This window comes from Gopherus flavomarginatus, chromosome 15 (genome assembly GCF_025201925.1).
Source record: "Gopherus flavomarginatus isolate rGopFla2 chromosome 15, rGopFla2.mat.asm, whole genome shotgun sequence".
Taxonomy (NCBI): Eukaryota; Metazoa; Chordata; order Testudines; family Testudinidae; genus Gopherus; species Gopherus flavomarginatus.
This window is the reverse complement of record NC_066631.1, coordinates 12,730,691-12,753,781: the sequence shown is the minus strand read 5'-3', so window position 1 is coordinate 12,753,781 and position 23,091 is coordinate 12,730,691. Positions and strand designations below refer to the sequence as shown.

Genomic DNA, 23,091 nt, shown 5'->3' with positions numbered 1-23,091 from the left:
GAACACAAAAGAATGAAAAGTCCCTCTTTTACATTATCACAATAACTAATTCAACACAAATTAAAATTAAATCAGAAGAGACTATGCCTAGCATTCTAATTTTTCCATCATAATCAGAAACAGCAGCAGTTTTTAGATCAAGTATGGTCTGGGTTTAATTATACTGTGCTACCATGATATTTGACACTGCAATAAGAAATCTTATAAATTGAGATAATGCAGTTAGGATGAAAGCAATAATAATTATACAGCACGATAAGAGATCTAGAAGGGTTTTTGTTTCATTATAAATCATGGTTTAAAACCTTCAGGACAATTTAGAAGCTAAATTGGATCATATTTGAAAGTTTTATTCTTTTAATCTGGAGTATATGTGCTACTGAAAACTGTTTCAACTTTGATTATGCTGACCAGTGATTTTTAACATTTCTGAACACCTAATTAAGAGTCCCCCCTCTTCAACCTGGGGGTCTGGGATCTGTATCCTTGACAAAATTACCACAGTCTCTGAACAAATCTGGAAATTCTTGATGTGGAATATACATTTTTTTATAAAAGCAGCAAAGAATCCTGTGACACCTTATAGACTAATAGACATTTTGGAGCATGAGCTTTCGTGGGTAAATACCCACTTTGTCACATGCATCTGACAAAGTGGGTATTCACCCACGAAAGCTCATGCTCCAAAACGCCTGTTAGTCTATAAGGTGCCACAGGATTCTTTGCTGCTTTTACAGATCCAGACTAACATGGCTACCCCTCTGATACATTTTTTTATATTATAGTTGGGAGAATCAGGAAAACAAATTGAAAGAATGACATTAGATGGGTTAACTTCTCTAAGATTTGTGGGATTTTGAATCAGAGCAATTAGATACATTGCACCTTGAAAAATCTGCTTCCTGATGTGCAGGGTTTTAAGGACAAAAGGCAGTCAAAACAAGAATATGTAAATCAAGAAAATGTCCTCTTGAATTAAGTAGACAGAAGATGGGACAACAGAGGTCTAAAATCATTTGCCCAACAAGCAGCAACTACAAATATGTGCTTCCAACTCATGATCCCATGGAAGCACACACTCTAAGTCAATGCCTCATTTGCTGTTTTGGCTTCACTAGCACATGGCCCCTTTATATGTGCTATTCATTTTAAATTTCTTCAGGACATCCAGAGCTTCTCCTTCCTAAATACAATTTTTTACCTTTTTTGGGTAGATGTATGGTTGTACTGATTTCTGTGCTTTATTACCCCCCACCTTTCAAATCCCTTCCAACTTTTTTTTTTGGTTAGGCTTGTTATTACAAGTCTCCCACTAACTGACACAACTTTATAAAAAATTCTTGTAAATACTTCATAATATCCCCTTTTTAGAAGATGTGAAATCAGGCTGGGGTTTTCTTTAGAGTTAAAAAACAAACAGACCCAATAGAGGGAATGGAATTTTTGCTCAGAAGTTGGGCTAATATTACAGTCCTGATATTCAAAGTGTTATTCTTTAGGAGGTTTTTTAAAGACTATTTTTACTCTATCCATCCATTATTTATCTTTAAGTTACTATGTAATGGTCTTTACTCCATAAGGGTGGTAGTATAAAAGTTTAAGGTTCTGTTTCCCAGAGAGACCCTAATACTTACAAGGTATTGATAATGGGGCTGAAATGTCTGGATAATCTCTACTCAGAGTGAGCACAATTCAGGATACATTTATAGCATTACAAAAAGCATATCAGCAACACCCCACATGCACACTAGAATTTAATTTCAGAGGGATCTTGAAAAACAAATTTAATACAGTACAACAATTTAAAGAGAAGTGATAAATGTGGATGTCTAAACAAAATACATTCTTCTGTGATAGTTAACTTAATATATTCCAATAGTACTAGTCTGGCTCCTTCAGAAAGAGGCTTATATAGCTCAGAGACATGAAATGATATAATCCTGCAGCAGCAGCACATGCAGAGAGTCACGTAATAGCTGTCAGGGCAAGTACATGAGGTGTCATCCCTCCCTCCTTCTGTTAGTGGTTACAAGGGTCCATGTAGATTGACTATAAGCAGCTAGTCAATGTGAACAAGAGGATGGCCTTGTCTGTGTGCACAGCCAGAGAAGGGAAGGTCTTGAGTACTTTATAACTTTGTCCTGATAAATTAAGGAAGCTGTCAGATGCATCTTTCATTTAGAGATAACAAGCTTCAGATATTTTTCCATTTAGACTTACAGGCTTTAAAGAAAAAGATCTAACATCCTGCCTTTCAAAAAAAGTGAAGAGGAAGGACCACTTCCATAAAGAAACTTACACTCAGAAATAGCACAATTTGGTATCACAGACGTGCCACAGGAAGTGGAAGAGGGGCACCTTGGGTTTATAGCACAAGACTCTATTGTACTGAAAGACGACTTTTCCTATGGATGGTCAACCATCCTGTTATGTGGCTTTCAGCTTCCTCCTGTGTTGTGAATTTCAAGTTACTGAAAGAGTGAAGTTTTTAAACTGAGGCCTGTGCTGGGAATTCAAAACACTTTCAATACAATTAACCAAACAAATACATCATGGCTAGACTCTTAACATCCTGGTTCAATTTGCTGAAGCCTCTATTGTTCTGAAAAATTATGTAATCATAGGAGAAATGTGGGGAACTATCTTGTCAGTTGTTTCAGGTTCTGATAACATTAGGACTAATTGAAAAGAAAGCTGAAAATGCAGTAAAAAGCCAAATACAGTGTGTATATGAAACAATGCAATCTCCAAAAAATAAGCAACACCTAGGCCCACCCTACAGTACAAAATTAGGCTGGTTTAGCTATGTCAGTCAGGGATGTGAAAAGTCCACACCCCTGAGCAGCATTATTAAGCTGATCCAAGTCCCCATGTACAAAGTGCAAGGTTGACAGAAGAATTCTTCCGTTGACATAACTACTGCCTCTCAGGGAGGTGGATCACCTACCGCAATGGAGAACCTCTCCCATTGGCATAGGTAGTGTCTACAATGAAGCGTTAGAGCAGAGTGCATTTTAAGTATAGACAAGCCCATAGAACCTCACTACTTACTTACTAATAATTTACTTTTAAACTCAGAAGTGTTACATCAGCTGCATTTGTCAGATGAAAATCTAGAGCGAACTCTGAATATCTGGATTATTATTACTCCTTTATCTGAGTTTCAAATGTGTAATATGTATGACAGCTGTTTTAAAAGTGCCTCAGTGGAAGGTAAGATGCCTCTCTCAAAAAAACAAAACAAAACACCACATTTGCACTGTGCTGAAAAGTGACTAATTAACTATTCATGCTAGTTAGGTTAGGACTTGTAGCATGTGTTCCTGTAAGAAAGTACAGCACATGCCAGTTTCATTGCGATCTATGCAGTGAACTGTGGAGCAGTCTGGTTTGTGCCTTTGGCAGATTTTCATATGTTGTAGTTAAGAGTGTGCAGCATTAAACAGCTTTGCAGTTACCTGATATCCTTCGGTTTTCTTCTGACACCACTTCAGCAAGGCATTTCTTTTGGAACCTCCATATTCCCTTGCAAGAGCAGATAAAGGGTCTTTCCTTTCTTCCCTGAGAGTAGAGGAAAAACAGTAAAGTTTTGATATCATGCCACTTTTTGCAATAACTGTTAGGAAAGTGAGGACCTATCCCAGTGAGAAGAATGAGGCTCAAAATGCTGTCTGAAGGAGGAATATACCCAGTTAAACCTGCAAAATCTTCCCTGTTAAGTGGGATCAAATCAATTGTTCCACTGGCAATCACTATGTATAATGATCAGACAAAAACACTGATTGTGACTGCATTAAGACCTTTTAGTGTTTTCACCACTGGTGTTAGTCAGTAACCACTTACTTTAGGATGAATTTATTTTAAATTACAGCCTCCTTTCTAGACCTGTATTTACAAACAAGATTTTTTCTAAGAGTTCATAATATTAAGCTGATGTGCTAGACTACACTACAACCCACCTGCACTATAAGCTATTTTAAACAACTTTAATTTGGCTTTTAAAACAAACTGATTGTATCTCTTTTGCATCTCATGGCTGAATAGGAATGTAACCTTGAAACAGCAAGAAATTTGAATATTAATAGCACTCAGTTACTGCTAACAGACTGTTTGTCTCAAGATCTGGACCTTTCAGGAGGAGGGACATGCTCACTGGTCTACTTTATATGAAGACAATATTTATTATTTACCTCACTTGTAATGGAATGGTGTCCAATTCCCAGTACACGCTATTATAGATATAGGCCCATAAGTAATGCATAATTTTTGGTATATTTATGAACAAGACAACTAAGGATACTGAAAGCCTAGAAAAACTGAGTTTGCCCATTCACCCAGAGAGAGGGAGGGAGGGTTTTTTGGGATGAAAGGAAACATTCATTTTTTCCTTATGATAAAGGTCAGGAGGAAAAACGGTTCCTGGGCTGGTATGTTTTCATGATAATTTTGAATTATAAATGTCAGTTTTATTAGACTAAAAAACACATAACTCAAAATAAAAACTGCTACATTAATAGTGTTATTACTGAAATTAACATTTCTGTAGTTGCAGTAAGTCTTCCTGTAATAAAAGGTCTCGTATGCAACTAAAAGGGCTAGGTAGAAACATAATTGAGTAGGTCCTCAAGGAATCCATTTTGAAGCACTTGGAGGAGAGGACGGTGATCAGGAACAGTCAACGTGGATTCACCAAGGGCAAGTCATGCCTGACCAACCTAACTGCCTTCTATGATGAGATAAGTGGCTCTGTGGATATGGGGAAAAACGGTGGACGTGATATATCTTGACTTTAGCAAAGCTTTTGATATGATCTTCCACAGTATTCTTGCTAGCTCGTCAGGCTCAACGGGTAGTGGTCAACGGCTTGATGTCTAGTTGGCAGCCGGTAGAGTGCCCCAGCGGTCTGTCCTGGGGCTGGTTTTGTTCAACATCTTCATTAAATGATTTGGATGATGGGATGGACTGCACCCTCAGCAAGTTTGTGGATGACACTAAGATGGGAGGAGAGGTAGATATGCAAGACGGTAGGGATAGGGTCCCAAGTGACCTAGATAAATTGGGAGGATTGGGCCAAAAGAAATCTGAGGAGGTTCAACAAGGACAAGAGCAGAGCCTGCACTTAGGATGGACGAATCTCATGTACGGCTACAGGCTGGGGGCTGATTGGCTAAGCAGCAGTTCTGCAGAAAAGAATCTGAGGATTTACAGTGGACGAGAAGCCGGATATGAGTCAGCAGTGTGCCTTTGTTGACAAGAAGGCTAACGGCATATCATGCTGTAATGTAAGAGCATTGCCAGCAGATTGAAGGAAGTGATTATTCCCTTCTATTCAGCACTGGTGAGGCCACATCTGGAGCATTGGGTCCAGTTTTGGGCCTGCCACTACAGAAAGGATGTGGAGAGTGTTCAGTGGGGGGCAACAAAAAATGACTAGGGGACTGGGACACATGATTTATGAGGAAAGGATGAGGGAACTGGGCTTATTTAGTCTGCAGAAGAGAGAAGTGAGTGGGGATTTGATAGCAGCCTTCAAGAAACTGAAGGGGGTTCCAAGGAGGATGGAGCTAAGCTGTTCTTAGTGGTGGCAGATGACAGAACAAGGAGCAATGGTCTCAAGTTGGAGTGGGGGAGGTCTAGGTTTGATATTAGGAAAAACTATTTCACTAGGAGGGTGGTGAAGCACTACAATGGGTTACCTAAGGAGGTGGTAGAATCTCCATCCTTAGAGGTTTTAAGACCTGGCTTGACAAAGACCTGGCTGGGATGATTTAGTTGGGGTTGGCCCTGCTTTGAGCAGGGGGTTGGACTAGATGACCTCCTGAGGTGTCTTCCAACCCTAATCTTCTATGATTCTCTGAGGTGTTATGCATTCTAAGTAGCGTAATGAGCAGAGGTAGGGCTATATCAAAAGATTTTGCAGTTAATCCTAATGTTCTCTATTTAGAAGAAAAATAATGCTATGGCTAGCTAATACTCTGCATGGTAAAGGAGGATTATTTTTAAATAATTCTATGCATATTTAAATAAGATTCTCAGATCCCCACATCAGTAGTACAAAAAATTACGCCTTCTAGACACCCACCTTTCAAACACAGCTAGTTCATACTAATTACTTAATCCTTGGCTCTATGTTCTTTAGGACCAGCCATTTCAACCTCAACAGGAAATAGTGTTCAGTGGAACTTCTGCAGACATATCGAATTTCATCTTGGTTTACACTAGAATTTTATATCAGTACAGGCAGCAAAGAATCCTGTGGCACCTTACAGACTAACAGACGTTTTGGAGCATGAGCTTTCATGGGTGAATACCCACTTCCTCAGATGCATCTGAGGAAGTGGGTATTCACCCACGAAAGCTCATGCTCCAAAACGTCTGTCAGTCTGTAAGGTGCCACAGGATTCTTTGCTGCTTTTACAGATCCAGACTAACATGGCTACCCCTCTGATACATATCAGTACAGCTACATCTGGTGTGAAAAATCTACATCCCTGAGAGAAGTAGCTATACTGACCTAAATCCCTGGTGTAGACAGCATGAGGTAGATGGACAAATTCTTTCATTGACATAGTATCTACACTGAAGTGCTACAGTAGACAAGCCCCTGAAATGCATCAATTTCACAAGCGTTGCTGGGGAAAAAAAAATCTTGAAATCTGAATTTCACAGAATTTCTTTGCACATTTGCACTGATACCCCAGTACAAATGACTATTCTACATGACTTGAGTATCTAATTTAATTCCAGATGCCATGTACTTTGTGCAATAGTTCAATGAACTCTGGCTTCAGATGAAACAAGATTATGTTCCAATGTCAAATTAAATATTTAAGAAAAATCAGAGTTTCTTAGAATAGTCAGTGTAATATCAAGTCCTAATGCAAAGTTGTTCAGAACCAGGCACCTCCAGTGCCAGACATTGGTATTAGAGAGACAAGATGGGTGAGATACATCTTTTATTAGACCAATTTATGTTGGAGAGAGAGAGAGAGAGAGAGAGAGAGAGAGACAATCTTTCAAGCCTACACAGAGCTCTTCTTCAGGTTTGGGAAAGGTACTCAGTGTCACAGCTAAATACAAAGTGGAACAGATTGTTTAGCACAAGAATTTAACACATTTCAAGGGACCATTCAAGGTGAAGTGGCCCCTTGAAAAGTGAAGGGTGCCTTGAAATGTTAGCTACTTATGCTAAACAAGAAAAGAATCAAGTATATTTAGACATAAATGTCAATCTCACAAAGAGTTGTACTAAAAAAAATCAACTCTCTCATATACACTATTTATTTTAGAACTAAAAGAACAGAATCAGACTCAAATACTGGGTCATATTTAACTTGATAGGCAAACTAAGGAAAAGTGGTCTAGCTGAATTACTGTAAAATGGTTGTACAACTGGCTGAAAGACCATACTCAAAGTGCAGTTATCAGTGGTTCAGTGTCAAACAGGGAGGACATATCTAGCGGAGTCTCGCAGGGGTCAGTCCTGGGTCTGGTACTATTCAATATTTTCATTAGTGTCCTGGATAAGAGTGGAGAGTATGCTTATAAAACTTGCATATGACACCAAGCTGGGAGGGGTTGCAAGCACTTTAGAAGACAGGATTAGAATTCAAAACAACCCTGACCAATTGGAAAACTGGTCTGAAATCAACAAGATGAAATTCAATAAAGACAAGTGCAAAGTACTTCACTAAGGAAGGAAAAATCAAATGCCCAATTACAAAATGGGGAATAATGCTTAGGTGGAAGTACTGGGAGTTACAGTGGATCACAAATTGAATATGATGCAACAATGTGATGAAGTTGCGAAAAAGGCCAATATCATTCTGGGGTATATTAACAGAAGTGTTGTGTATGAGAGACAGGAGGTAACTATCTCACTCTATTCTGCACTGATGAGGCCTCAGCCAGAGTACTGTGTCCAATTCTGGGCGCTATACTTTAGGAAAGATGTGGACATATTGATGGAGTCCAGAGGAGAACAACAAAAATGTAAAAGGTTTAGAAAACGTGACCTATGAGGTAAGGTTAAATTATTGAGCATGTTTAGTCTTGAGAAAAGCAACTGAGGTGGGACCCCCTGACAGTCTTCAAATATGTTGAGCAACTGCAGGTGGGATAAGAAGTAATGGGCTTAATCTGCAGCAAAGGAAATTCAAGTTAGATATTAGGAAAACCCTTCTAACTAGCAGGTAGTTAAACTCTAGAATAGGTTTCCAAGGGAGACTATGGAATACTCATCATTGGAGGTTTTTAAGAACAGGTTAAACAAACACCTGTCAGGGACGGTCTAAGTTTACTTGGTCCTGTCTCAGTGCAAGCAGGGGGCTAGGCTTTACTTTGAGGTCTCTTCCAGCCCTACATTTCTATGACTCTATGCTGCTAGACTGGGGTGTTAAGGAATTAACTTTTCTCTTATATCTCCAGATCAGCACATGCTTTAGCAACCCACATTTGTGCTTAAGTTAATTCTTGTGGAGTTTGTGTTTTCACACTAGAATGAAGATTATGCAATGCCCCCATAAAATAAGAAAAGAATGAGATAGCTCCTTATAAGATTTGTGACAACATATAAGAAACCTGAGTCAAAATTCTCTTTTCAGGTTAAACGTGCTGGGTAGCCACGAGGGAACTGTACAGCCAGTTCCCAAATTCCAGTAAGGCACATGGTTTATATCAAGTTCTTACTGTTATGAGAACAGTGTGGAAGGAAACAAATGAAAATGAATTGTAGGGAGACAAAAAGAAATGGATTGTGATTGATATAAATCTTAAAATGAATATCTTAGGCCAACTATATTCCAAATCAAAGAACTGATTTATGGTTTCAAGTTGGAGCCCAGGGGTCTGCCCACAGTTATTGTGTATCTTTGCAAAGGTTTATTTTCTTAAAATCCCTATTTTACATCCTATAATAAAATTTTGCAAGCTACACACAATATATTAAAAACCCAACAGAAGTTCTCTTCTGAAGAGGATTCCCATGGGGCAATTATTTTTCATTGTACAGTAACTCCTCACTTAAAGTCATCCCGCTTAACATTGTTACATTGCTGATCAATTAGGGAACATACTCATTTAAAGTTGTGCAATACTCCACTCTTGCATTGTTTGGCTGCCTGCTTTCTCCACAGCTGGCAGCCTCCTTACGTCCCCGCAGTGCCTCCCACCCGCCAGCAGACCCCGCGGATCAGCGCCTTTCCCCTCCTCCTCCCAGCTCCTTACCATGGCAATCAGCTAGCTTGCGGCGTTTTGGAGGGGGGAGCAGGGAGGAGCGAGGACTCAGCGCGCCTCCCTCCGTAACTGGGCAATCAGCTGGCTTGTGGCATTTAGAAGGGAGGGAAGGGGAGGGGAGAGGAGCCAGGACGCAGCATGCGAAGTAAAGGGGGAAGAGGTGGGTCAAGGGTAGGGGCTTGAGGGAAGGAGTGGAGTGGGCAGGCTGAGGGTTGAGCCCCCCGCCCCTGGTGCTTGCAGAGTAGGGGAAGCTGCCCTGGAACCTAACCACCCCATTTACATTAATTCTTATTGGGAAATTGGATTTGCTTAACATTGTTTCACTTAAAAGTGGCATTTTTCAGTAACATAACTAAAACGTTAAGTGAGCAGTTACTGTACTGTCCCTCCACTGCTCTAATAGCAGCAGGTTTTCTTCCTACGGGGCCTACCACTCTACTTCATACTTACAGAGAGCAGTTGTGCTATTGTGATGGCCATTCTCCATCTATACCTCATTCATAATTGCATTCTTTCATTGCAACCTTTGCTCTGCAAACAGTGCAGGTATAAATCTTCAGACTTTAAGATTCGTGTAGAAACGTTAGTGAAATTTTTACCCTTACTCAGAGGTGAAAGTAAGCTGGTACGGGCTGGTACAGAGGACCGGTAAGAAAAGGAGACTGACTGAGGGAGGGAGAGAGAAGCCTGCTCCCTGCATAAAAATAGTTTAAACTCAGCTGTTCCCTGATGGTTCAGCCCCCAGGCCTAGGTTTCTGGCATCCTTGTTAATTTCACTCACAGTAGCTGGGGGGAGGGGGTCGAGGGGAGAGTGAGTTTGACCATGACAGGGGCAGTCCTTTTCTGCCCCCGGGATGAGGGGATCTCTCCAATACTAATATACACAACAAATACAAGCATTTGGCTGCACAGCTTAAATCCAGAGCTAATAAAAGCAGGTGGAAGTGGAAAACTCCCTGTCACATTGGTTTCTCGGCTCCTCCCTCCCCCTCCTCCAGTCAGACTGCAGACAAGGCTCTGCATTCTCCTTCCCCCAACCCCTACTCCCAGCAGGGGTTCTCCTCTAGGCTCTAGCTTTCAATAGAGACACTGGCTGAGATGCCTGCTGTTGCTGCCTGCAAAAGAACAGTTTAAACTCAGCTGTTCCCTGTGCAGTTCAGTGCCCACAGTTAGGAGCCGTTTCTGGCATCCTTGTTAATTTTGCTATCAGTTGTTGTTGGGTGTGTGTGAACATGGCAGGGACAGTTCTTTTCTGCCCCCGGGATGAGAGGATCTCCTAAACACAATCAAAATCAGGAATCATTTCCAAGTTCAAATCTATCCCATTCCCTCTCCAGCAGAGGATCATGGTTGTGATGTTCAAACTATTTGCAGACCCTCTTTGAAATGTTACTGTTAAAAAAAAACAAAAACAAAAAACACAGAGAACATGGTGGAAAGATGTGTCATGATGATCAGGGTTTATTTTGGGCAAAGCAATTTTGCTAAAGCAACTAAAGATTCACAGGGAAAGCAAATAGCCTCCATAGACAAAACCACAAAGGGATTGGAGGGGAAAACTGAATAGTCAGGGAAATTATTGTGCCTCCTTTGAAAGAAATAGTAGTTTTCATTCCAATCCACCCTCTTTATATATTGATTTAAATACCTGAAATGTCCTTAGGACATAGGGTACAATCTCAGATCTCTTTTTGTTTTGTCCTGCCTGCAGAGTGCAGAGGCTGAAATTGACAAAACTTTCTCTAAATATCTTGTATATTTCATGAAGGCTATTCCAGTTGTCCCTCATTCACCCCTGACTTCCCCTCCCTTCCCCCCTCCTCCCTCCCGCCCGGCTCCCTCCCTGGCTGGTTGGTTGTGGTTTTTGTCTTCGTTATTTACTCCTTGGCAGATGCAGCCCAGTGGCACGTGCTGGCTCTCTGCAGGCAGCAGCCCACAGGGGCCGGTTGCTGGGGTCGCTGCTGTCGGTGGCAGGCTGCAGCTTCATTGTTTGTGACACACTCATACACACACACATGCATACAGTCAGAGGTGAAAGTAAGCCGGTCCAGTCTGGTACAGCGTACTGGCAAGAACCAGTATGCCATGTTGGACCGCATTGACTTCCACCGCGGGGACTGAAAGGGCTCTGGGCTGCCCGTGGCTCCAGCAGCTGGGCTGGGGCGAGGATTTAAAGGGCTCAAAGCTCCCTGCGGCTGCGGGCAGCCCAGAGCCCTTTGAATTCCAGCCACAGCTCCGGTGGGCTGGGCTGGGGCAGGGATTTAAAGGGCTCAAAGCTCCCCGTGGCTGCAGGTAGCCCAGAGCCCTCTGAATCCCGGCCACGGCTCTGGCGGCTGGACTGGGGCCAGGATTTAAAGGGTTCCGGGCCTTCCTCAGTGGCAGGGGGTCTGGGCCCTTTAAATCCCTGCCCCAGCCCCACAAAGCTCGGGGTTCCCCCTGGCGGCCAAAATCCCGGGCCCTTTAATTTGCCCCTGAGTCCCGGGGGGCTCCCAGCCACCTCTGCAGCTGGGAGCCCCTGGCTGATTTAAAGGCCCTGGGTCTCCCAGCCACAGCTGGTTCCCCAGGGCCTTTAAATCTTGAGAGGCCACGCCTCTTCCGGATGAGGCCCCGCCCTGCCCTCAGGACTCTGGCAGTACTGGTAACTCTTGTATATTACTTTCACCCCTGCCCTTACTCAAAATCGAAATGTGGGATTGCCAATAAACTGTCTGTTTCTTTAGTGTTATTTGTAAATTATCTGTAAATTAAATGGACAAACTGTACATAGCCATAGAACTTCACACAATGAATGACTGGTATGCTGTAGTACGCCTCAACTAATCTCAGTGAAATCATTGCTCTGGATAATGTCCAGAGCTGCAAACAATTTCTCAGTGTTATAATGTATTTATTTCTTTATTTGTCGATGAGAAGCTTTACTGTCAGGTGATCTTGGGAAAGTCATTTAACCTCTGTGGACAAGTTTCCCAACCTGTGAAATGTACTTAGCACATGTGTGTTATAAGACTCGATATTTATAAAATGTTTTGAGTCCTTATATAGAAGACACTATAAAAGTGAAGAATATTTTCCCCATGATATCCCACCATACAAACAAAGACTGCTGTTCTTTCTAGCATATTCAAATATCAGCATCAGTAGGATGAATTATACCTTTGCCACACGCTCTATAGGAGCCAAATCTTAAATTAACGCAAAACTGAGGCTGGTTCAGAATGTTACAGGTCACTTGTTCAATGCAGTTTCTCACTACAAACACATGACTTCAAAGCTCAGTGATCTGCCCTGGCTGTCTGTTGGTTTCCTGGTGGAATTTTTAAGGTGTGGATATTGACCCATTAAGCCGTAAGTAGCCTGGGACTTGTCTTCCCAAGACACTATGCCTTATGGCGCTACAAACAGTCTATGCGAAGTTCCAGAGGTTACTGAAGAGCATTATTGCAAAAATAACAGTCAAACGTTGGTGTTTAAAGCTAGGACTAAATTCTATGCTTGCATAATATGGTGTTTCAGAGCTCTGAAATTAATACTGGTTTAAAAACGCTGTGTAACAATGGGTTGTACCTTATGCGATTTCGTGTTGTAGGGGTGACAGACGCTGTAGGAGAGGAGGAGAGAGAGAGTTGTGGTGAGGTGGTTCCCATTGCCATGAGAGAGGCTGAAGATGCTCCGTCAGGTGCACTAATGTCCCGTTTGATTTCTTCACTACTTCGTCTAGACACTGAATGGGGGAAATTCAAAAGCTCTAGAACCAAATATATAACCTCAAATAAAGGAAGAAAAACACAAGCTTGTATCATGTAATTCTTCATATATTTCACCCTTAGTGAAGCGTCCTAGGAAAGGGGTAAATTGATAAAATTACCAAAGTTTTGTAGGATTAAATTTTACCTGAAGCAAGGGCAATTTGCTGAGTGGATGTCTTTATGCCATCTCTCTAACAGTCTTGGAATGTCTTGAGTAAGGGAGACATTATATAAAACCAAACTATTACATTTTCTTACGGTCCGTGCAAAAGTAGTTATGATGTTAGAATTTTGGTTTTTTTATAATTTGTTCAAATATTAAAAGTTCACTAAAATAAAACAGGCACCTGAGTGAAAGTTGTCAGATGATGTGAAGAAGGAATCCTATGAGCTTGACGGCTGACCTTATCAGTAGTCAGAGGAAGATTCTTATTAACAATGAAAAGTACCCATGTAACACCCTGGAACAGTATGGACTGTCATTAAGTTTGCCTGATGAAGATTTTAATTATGAAGTGACCAAGATAATATGTGACTTTATACAGAAAAAAGCTATAATGATTTACCACAGGGCAAACAGTTTGTGTTACACCTGCTGGTACCAACACCACAACCTGAACGTATGTCAAAACTCAGAATGGCTGTGTAGTAGCATATTCTTCCTCTATATAGAGACCTTTCTAGTTAAATAAATGTAGGCAAAGCTGAGTTTTGCTTCCTAAACCTGCAAATAAGCTACTGATTGCATCTGTGCAAGACAGAAAAATACAAAATGCTCCAAATACTTCCAGAGAGATTTAATTTCTACAGGTATCAGGGACTACGTTAATTTATAAATACATTACACAGTAAATTAGGAAGACATTAAAATAAAAATTACAAAATATCACTCTTTTGGATGGTTAAAAGACATTTGAAAATCCTCATTTAAATACATTTTCTTACCTATGTCACATGAGTGAAAGCTTTAAAAATACTATTTACTTTTCACCATTTATACTATTTACTTGCTTTTCAACATCTCTCTCTCAACTTGGATGGTAAAAAGAACATATTCAGACCCACTTTTTGTTTGTATTCTGAACCACTTCCAGGTTCTCAGTGCTGCAACGTATGTGCTGCACATATTGCATGGGAAGATTTGTTTAAAAATATCCATTGGATTTAGAAATAGGTTTATGGTTTTATACTGGACTTTGGTTTGTTTTTATTAAATCTATGGTTTGGGGTTTTTTTTATTTTATTTTTTTTACTTGAAATTAGCATGGACTCGACTTTCTATATAAATTAAATGACACTGATACTGGTGGCTCATGTAAATATTTTCAGTTTTGGAAGCATCTTTTAAAAATGATTAATTACAAGTGTACTGCCATTGTTTTATCACTTAACAGTTTTTACCTTTTACCTTTTGGATAAAGGTTTTTTAACATACATTTCTGTGTAACTTGCAAGTCAAAATTCTGTGCAACATTGAGAAGAAAGGTTATAGAGCAATACCCATTTCCTGGATGGCTGAAGATGAGTCACGTATGAATCTTGGTTCTAGTGTATACACACAACTATTAAAATATGCCATAGGAGGAAATTGTTCCACAGAGTTAAGCTCCTCAGTTCTGTTTGATCTAATAGGTCGGAATGTTTTATCAAGGGCTTTTATGTTATTTTCAAGTACAAAGGCAAGATTACATTTTCACATTTAAAAGTAAACAATTCCAAACAAGCAAGTGCTGCTTGCATATATCAATTGATAAGTGGTTGTAGAATCTATCAGTCGGAAGACAGAAATTCTCTTTTAAAATAGTAGACTGGGCATGTAACCACAGGACTGAAAACAGACGGTTCCTGTTTTCATCAGGCAACTAGATACATGTTATTACCTGAAATAGATTTGGCACTTTCCATGGCAGGTACTCTTGGCAATGACGCTGGTCTGCTGGTAGAGGAAGTTCTCAACAAATGTTCTGCTCAGGAGAAAAAAAAAACAGATGCAACACTAATGCAGATTTCAGTTGTAGGGATGTGATCAGTGCGGAGACCGTGATAATCATTTATGAATTATAAAATCGGTTCATCTAGCTTACCATGACAGATAACCGAGTATATATGTCTGCTTAGAAGGAGGCCGAAAGTTTGTCTGTTACCATAAAGTTCACCATGGAGCCATCCTAACCATCCCCCCGCAACACTCCTTAGTAGACTGCTGCCATGATTTGCTATAACGAAACTCGTAAACACAAGGCTGGGCAAGAAACTCCATCTTTGCACATGTCAAAACTACTCCGTAAGTCAGGCAGACGGAGGTGCTACTAAAGTAGATTACTGTCATCCTCTATGGACAGGGCCCTACCAAATTCCCAGGCATGAAAAACACGTCCCGGACCATGAAATCTGGTCTTTTGTGTGTTTTTACCCTGCACTACACAGATTTCATGGGGGAGACCAGCATTTCTCAAACTGGACGTCCTACCCAAAACGGGGTTGTGTGGGGGGAAGGGAGGGTTTGCAAAGTTTTTTGTTTTTTTTTGTGGGGGAGGGTCACAATATTGCCATCCTTACTTTCTGGGCTGCCTTCAGAGCTTGGCGGCCAGAGAGTAGTCACTGTTGGCCAGGCGCCCAGCTCTGAAAGCAGCACCCACCAACAGCAGTGCAAAAGTAAGGGTAGCAGTATCACAACCCCCTTACAGTAAACTTGTGACCCACCCCAACTCCTTTTTGGGTCAGGACCCCTACAATTACAACACTGAAATTTCAGATGTAAATATCTGAAATAATGAAATTAGCGATTTTTAAAATCTTATTACCACAAAATGGACTAAAATGGACTGTGAATTTGATAGGGCCCTATCTATGGAGTTCAAATCCATCGTTGTTGTAACAATCTTTTATCATTCCAAGCATAATAGTAAGAAACTGCTTTAAATGCTAAAATGATGAAAGATTACTTCTGCACACTGGAAGTCAACGAAAAATTAATTTCTTAAAAAGATAAATCTAGCAATAAAATGGATTTTGTATAAACATAAGACACATTTTGATCTAACTTTTAGTTTAAAAAATAATTTTAAATCAAATTCTTTAAAATAATGAGTACACAAAAGACACCTGCTTAAAGAGTTATATAGCAATATATAGTTAATAAGTACACAAAATCCAAAGAAGCAGTAATTTTTTGAAGAAAAAATAGAAATGCTAAAAAAATATAAATCAACCTAATTCATTAACAGAAATTGGTATATGAGCAACACAGACAGATGTAAAAAATACAAATATATACATTTAAAAAGTAAACAGATTTCTTACCTATCATGCCTAGTGTTCAGAATTTTGCCTCTCTCTGGTACAAGTTGATTATATTAAACACATAAAACAATGTAAAGAATGCAGCTGCCCTTATGAGCACTTAATATATTAAGGTTATTAACTCTTGCAGGAGAAACAAAGAACTCTGAACACAGGTCCTGGCAGGCAACAAGCCTTTCAGATTACTTTGAGAATGTATATATTTCTAATGCTTATGTCTACCTATGTACTCTGTTACAACAATTTAAGATGCTAAATCATTTACTTGGTAAGGCATTTCAATTTTACTTAAAAAAATTGAAGTATTCTAAAATTAAAACCCCCACTTTACTAAGCAAATAACCCCAATATGCATTCAACAAAAGTACAGAAAGAAGTCTGGCATATATAGACATCATTAAAGAGGAAATATACCGCTTGGAGTCATATGGGGATTATCTTGAGAAAACATCTACAAAAAGCTCCCAAACAGGCATAAATCAGACAGTTACACCCAGCACACGAAAACAATTCATTCTTACAGGAAGGGCACATTGTGAACAGAGTTTGACAGACAAAACAAAGTTACCAGAACAGGGAACTATTAGGAAATAGAGATATCAACACTTGTTAACTTAATTCAGTTTTCTGTCTTGCTGTCAAAGCACCATTTCTTGAATACTGATAACATAGCAAAGAAAATTTAATTCATTTGCATGTGCTAGCGTACCCTGTATTTTTAATCTTGAAACCATGGACAATAATACAATAAGTACATACAAATGTCCTCTTTTTAAGACTTTGGATAGTCCTCTGGGACAAAGCAGCATGACTTCATGTCATGAGTGCCATGTTGGCTTGGCTTTGCATTTGACTTCAATACATTTTGGAACTTTTAAAGGCATGCATATCCTGATAGCGGGACATGGGATGGCTCTGTCAAAAAACCAGATGAGCATCAACTCTACAGAAATCATACATGGGCGAGACAACCTGTTAAAATATTTCTTTAGCAATTTACCAAAGACACATGGGAACATTGGAGCTCTGTGTTCCACTAACAGAGATCAAAAATTCGGGAGACTGGCTGGGAGCATCCAGTTTTCTGAGAAATATGGTCACCTTTCAGCTCCCAGCTGCCGTGGGTGGAGGGAGGCCTCCATGCAGCTTCCAGCTGCCGCAGGCAGAGGGGGAACCCCACAGCTCCCTGCCACTGAAAACTATGGAGCTGCAGTGGCAAAAGTCATAGACAGGTCACAGCTTCCGTGAATTTTTGTTTATTGCCCATGACATGTCTGTAACTATTACTAAAAATAACCATGACAAAATCTTAGCCTTAACTATAACTCATGAGACAATTAATGAAGGAAGATACACACCTGGAAATTTAATTTAAATATGAATCATACAGTGTGTCAAATACTTGATGGGAGGAAGCTAGTGTTTATGGTGAAGAATGCACTGCTGGGAATGGCTGAGGTAACCAGTCGCACTGTACTAGCCTGTGTTTGGTACTAGCCTACAAAAATGAATTGTACTTACAGTAATTGACAAGGCTGTTGATAGTGAAATACTGGAATTCTGATATATTACAAGCTAAAGTTGTTAGACTGAAAATTAAAGGAATGATCACAATTTAATAGCAGGCGCAAGCTGCATAAGTGAAGAGTTTCTAAAAGCTGTTTGCTGCACATTCAGGAGACAGAAACAAGGTGGCTCACAAAAAAGGGCATCTACTGTCATGAGTTAGATCCAGAAGAGTTACATGTAAAACTGGCCAATGTCAGTAAATGTTCATTCTACACAAATCAATTTGCTGTTAATTACATGTTGCACTTGTAGAAAAAGCTAACAATTCTTTTAATGTAAAATTAACAATAAAAAGTCCTAATGAAATATGACTATTAGGATTTCGTTTATGAATCTGTTCTGAATAATTAATATAATTTCCAGTAAACCATATTTAATTAAAACCACTCAAACAAAACAAGTAGCTATTGAAATCCATGCAAACAAAAACTGAATCCTTTCAAGGGTCTTTATAAGGGAAAGTAAAGAAAAATATACAGATGCTCAGGATACCCTCAACCTTTTGAACTGGGATTATCTATGGAATATGTTTATAAACTTTGGCAGCAATTTTTTAAAGACAGATTAACTGTGCAAACAGCTACTACGTTCTGAAAAGTACCAGGAATTATTTGCTTCAGGATAGCAATTCTTGAACTCCAGTGGAAAAATGTACATTTCATGAGAATTAGTCTCTCTCCTCATCATACATGCATCTTTTTGATAACAAACATATATACTGAAATGCACCAAGGTTCTGTGTTTCAACCTCTCTGAAATTCTGAGCTTTTATAGGTCCAAGTCACACTCAGTATTTATATTTTTTCTCAATTTAAAAAAAAAAAAAAAAAAAGGTGAAAGTACCACTACTCACTTTACTCTTTATATTAAAGATACCAATTACAAGCCAATAGTAGCGTAAGTTTTACAAGAAGTAAAGCTAATGAAGTAGAACACATACCTTGAACAGGGATTTCTGCATAGCTTGGTCTTTTGTCTGACAAAGGTGTAAGGGGTTTGGAGGCTGATAATGGTCCACTTATAGAATGCCTCTAAAATAGCAAGATATCATATAACATATTTAATTTGAAGATAAAGAGGAACCATCAAAATGGACTGTAAAACAAGCAGCCTCTCATTTGAGTTTGATGAGTTAATTATTGTATAAAATCATCTTAACAAAAAGAATCACTGCACTTACAGTAGTGTCAGAATGTGGCATAAATATGTTCAGGTTGGTATAATGCAACATGCAAAGAGAATTCATGCTCATTTTTGCTTCTGTGAGATATATAAAGAAGGCCTGAATGTTACTTTTTACCTGAGACCTGGTCTACACATAGACATTGCACCAGTTTAACTAAAGTCGCAATATTAAACCCATGCAGCTGTGTGTATAAAATATGGAAAGAGTCCACACACAAAGCTGCACTGGTTTAATATTGCAACGTTATTTAAACCGGTGCAGGTTCTATGCGTAGACAAGCCCTAAGTCTTATTTACCAAATGATAGTAGGTTTGACATTCCAGGTACCAAGGAATTGAAACCTGAATCAAAGAGTGATTTTTATTCAGAACGACAGTTAGGTTTTGTTATCACCTATTTCATTTGAAGCACTCTACAAACAGCTGAAAGTAAATATCTTTGTTAAACATTTCATCATACCTTTATGATATCAGTCTAATTATTTTCCCATATGAAGGTCCTCTGCACTGCAGTTCTACTCTGAAAGATAACTATGTAAAATTAGCACAATTTTAACAGATTCTTTTGACCTGTGTGAATTCAGTGTCCTGTCTTTTCAGTGATACAAGTAAGTTCTCACTGCTCTTTACAGATCCTACTCAACAAAAATTGAGCTGGATTTTTTTTTTCTTGTTCAATCTAATTTACTAAATTCCAACCAGTTACACCTGTGGAAACTCACTGAAAAAAGAGTGGAACTCAAAAATGCCATTTCTACACTCACTTTCAGAGTAGAGCTGCACTTTAATGTTGATTTTTTTGATATGCTGACTCTGTATACTGTCTTCGGGAGACCTCACATTCCATTCGAGCACAGCCTCCTGGATACCATCGTTGAGGAACTACAGCAACTACTTTCCTAATAATTTTCTTTGTAAACATTTACATATATTTTTAGCTATAATGAATCTTTACTCTCTGAAAAGAAGGAGAGCCAGCATTGTGTGATCCGATAGCGTTCCACCCATCGCATGCAAATCATGTGTGGACTACTATTTTGGAACCAATAAGTTATAGTGTGGAAATACATATTTATTCTGAAATCTGGATTTTGCATGCAGCATGTTATCATTCCACCACTACAGGTCTGGATCTGCCTTGTTTACAGAAGTGTCAATCAGCAGTATTTTCCAGTGAAGTCAAACACACCAGCTGTCACTATTCTTTCAGTAGTTGAACAGTTTGATAATCATTCTCTACATTCACTGAGACCAGCTGTTAGTCTTTCCTGATTCCCTCTGTAAATTATTTGCATTATTTCCTGGAAAATTATATTTGGTTTTAAAATATCTAATGCAAGTCATAGCATACCTTCATTAATTACTTACCTTGTCCCTCTTACATTTAACTATCTGATCAACCCACTAAAGAGTTTAAAATAAAAATCATGTCAGCTTCCCACCTGGCCCATGCTAAGATAAGATGGCTAAATGAGCTGGCCCCCTTATCTTCAGGAGATTAAAGGCTCAGGTGCTTCTCATGCCAAGTCATGTAAAGAAGCTAAACTCAAAGATATGATAAAAAAATTAAATCTTAAGTATAGAGTTCGTAACATGTGCTTGCATACACAGGATTACCAGGCTACTTACTCTAGCATGGCTTTCATATATAACAACCTTTTTGCACTGGCAAGAATATGAGAAAACTGCCAGTCTCTAGGAGTCTAACCCCCACAATACAGCAAGAGGAATTGTATTTCATCACTCCATTATCAGATTATCTATGGGATCCTAAATGAATGCTATCCAGATGGATATTTCTTTGTTTAAACATGCTGTCAACGGCAAATCAAGTAAGCTCTGGGAGAGCTAGTTTTAATCCATGCATGAAATTGCTTTTGATAACCAATTTTAAAAGCCAATGTTCTCCACTTATTCAGAAACTTTAACCACTATGTCAGAGTGAATTTCCCTATTTTACAAAGGAAATAACAGCTATAACTGAAAGAAAAAGATAAAATTCAAAGAGGAATAAATACATTTTAATTTGGCTAGGCACCGTGTACTCAGATCACACATAGTCTCAATTCAATCAAGACTTCCCACTGATGTCCTGGGGGCTATGCTCCTCCCAAATATTAAACATAATTGTACCTGGCCTGCCAAAATTGAGAAGCCAAAACTCTTGGCGGTACAGCAGTAAGGGTTGTAAGATTTAAACCTAAACCTGTCCCTTATTTCTCTATGATCCCCCACCCCTCACCTTCCTTAAAAAACAAAAACAAAAACCAAACAAATAAAAAGAAAGAAAGGAAAAAAAAACCCTCTTACGGCTTGTTTTCAAACACTTTCCTCTACCAAGGATCATCAGGCAATCACCTGCTGCATTGCCTATCTTTGGGCTAGCCCTACAGCAGTGGTTTTCAAACTGGGTTATGCAAACTCTTGTCAGGGGGCATGCGAGAAAAATCCTGTTATGGTGGACAATGCATTTTACTTAGTAAGACTTGGCAATCTAAGCATAGGTATATTATGACCCTATTTCAGATGAGGGCATGTATTAGATCAGGGGTCGGCAACCTTTCATAAGTGGTGTGCCGAGTCTTCATTTATTCACTCTAATTTAAGGTTTCACGTGCCAGTAATACATTAACGTTTTTAGAAGGTCTCTTTCTATAACTAAACTAGTGTTGTATGTAAAGTAAATAAGGCTTTTAAAATGTTTAAGAAGCTTTATTTAAAATTAAATTAAAATGCAGAGCTTCCCAGACCGGTGGCCAGGACCCAGGCAGTGTGAGTGCCGCTGAAAATCAGCTCGTGTACCGACTTTGGCATGCGTGCCATAGATTACCTACCCCTGTATTAGACTATATTATTTGGAAAGGGGTATACAGCCTAAAAAGTTTGAAAACCACTGGCACAGAGAATGAAGGAAGACCTCCCTTTCCAATTCTACCATTCTCAAAGACTCCACATTAGTGGAAACCTCTCCTACCTCCAGGAGAAAGCTCTTGCTAAAGCCTATATAAACATGGAGCCTCCACAGTACTCCTAGCCTGGAAGCAAGGGAACATAGCTCCACACTTTCACCTACCCATGTTTCAGTACTGCTTCCCCAATCCCCATGTTCTCCTATGTACAGTACTTTAAAAACAAACATTCTTTGAGATAGGGTCAGAAAAGTGATAGTCTTACTCAGCTGGTAACTTTTGGTATGTTTGTCATTTCTACTTGTCATAAAACAAGTTTGTTTGGTTTTCTGCTTTTTACTTCTATTGGTACTTCACAGCCAATACCATTATATCCAGTCATGTTTACTCTAGCCAATTTCCCCTAGAATTTTCATTCATTCATCCCACCAGTGTTTGCACTAATGTAGACAGGCCACAGATATTCTGGGAAATTTTAGGGGGAAATGGATCAACTGAATTATTTACCGAGTTCCAACCAGCAACATCTGTACTAGTCTACTAAGACAGTGACATGCAGCATAGGTGTCACTAAGGGAATAATCTGCCCTGCAGAACCTTAATTACACATAATGAGGTGCAAGAAACAATTTTGCTTGACTGAGCCTACGATGAGCATAAAGGATGGCGTTACACACTTTACTTGTAAACTACACTTATTTGATATAGACTCAGACGCAGTATGGAACCGGACTTCAAAAAATAAAAAAAAAAACAACCCACCAGTCACTGTTGGGACTAGATCTGTCACTAGAACTGCGTTTTAAGTGTAACGTTAACTGACTCCTACAAGCCAGTTCTGAGGAACTGGACACGTCAATAGACAAAGCCCACAATACTGAAAACAAAACGTTATAAAAAAGACAAAAGAGATACACAGGTCCTCAATATAGATAATGAAGGGTGCACAGATGTGAGCCATAATGTTAAATATTGATATTAAAGACTATTCACAATCTATATTCTGTAGCTCCTATTGGTCATTTTCCAAACTACATTAAGAACTGGCAGGAGGAAAGAGGTGAAGACATTCAAGTTAGGCTCATTTGAATGAACTGTATAATGGAAGATGTCCACAGTCTTAAATAAACTGGACTTTCCATTCA

At 39.3% G+C, this 23,091-nt stretch overlaps 1 protein-coding gene across 3 annotated transcripts in view; it reads right to left on the bottom strand.

Annotated features, from left to right (window-relative positions):
* The window catches only part of SPECC1L (sperm antigen with calponin homology and coiled-coil domains 1 like), a 101,187-nt gene that overhangs the window by 25,106 nt on the left and 52,990 nt on the right, over nt 1-23,091 (bottom strand). For 2 of the 3 annotated variants that reach the window (XM_050924457.1, XM_050924458.1), the window contains exons 10-13: nt 18,793-18,883; nt 14,861-14,944; nt 12,799-12,955; nt 3,459-3,561 (exon numbers count right to left, since the gene is read on the bottom strand). In XM_050924457.1, the coding sequence (XP_050780414.1) occupies nt 3,459-3,561; nt 12,799-12,955; nt 14,861-14,944; nt 18,793-18,883 (435 nt within the window). The remainder of the gene's footprint in view (nt 1-3,458; nt 3,562-12,798; nt 12,956-14,860; nt 14,945-18,792; nt 18,884-23,091) is intronic. The other variant, XM_050924459.1, reaches the window with a different exon arrangement.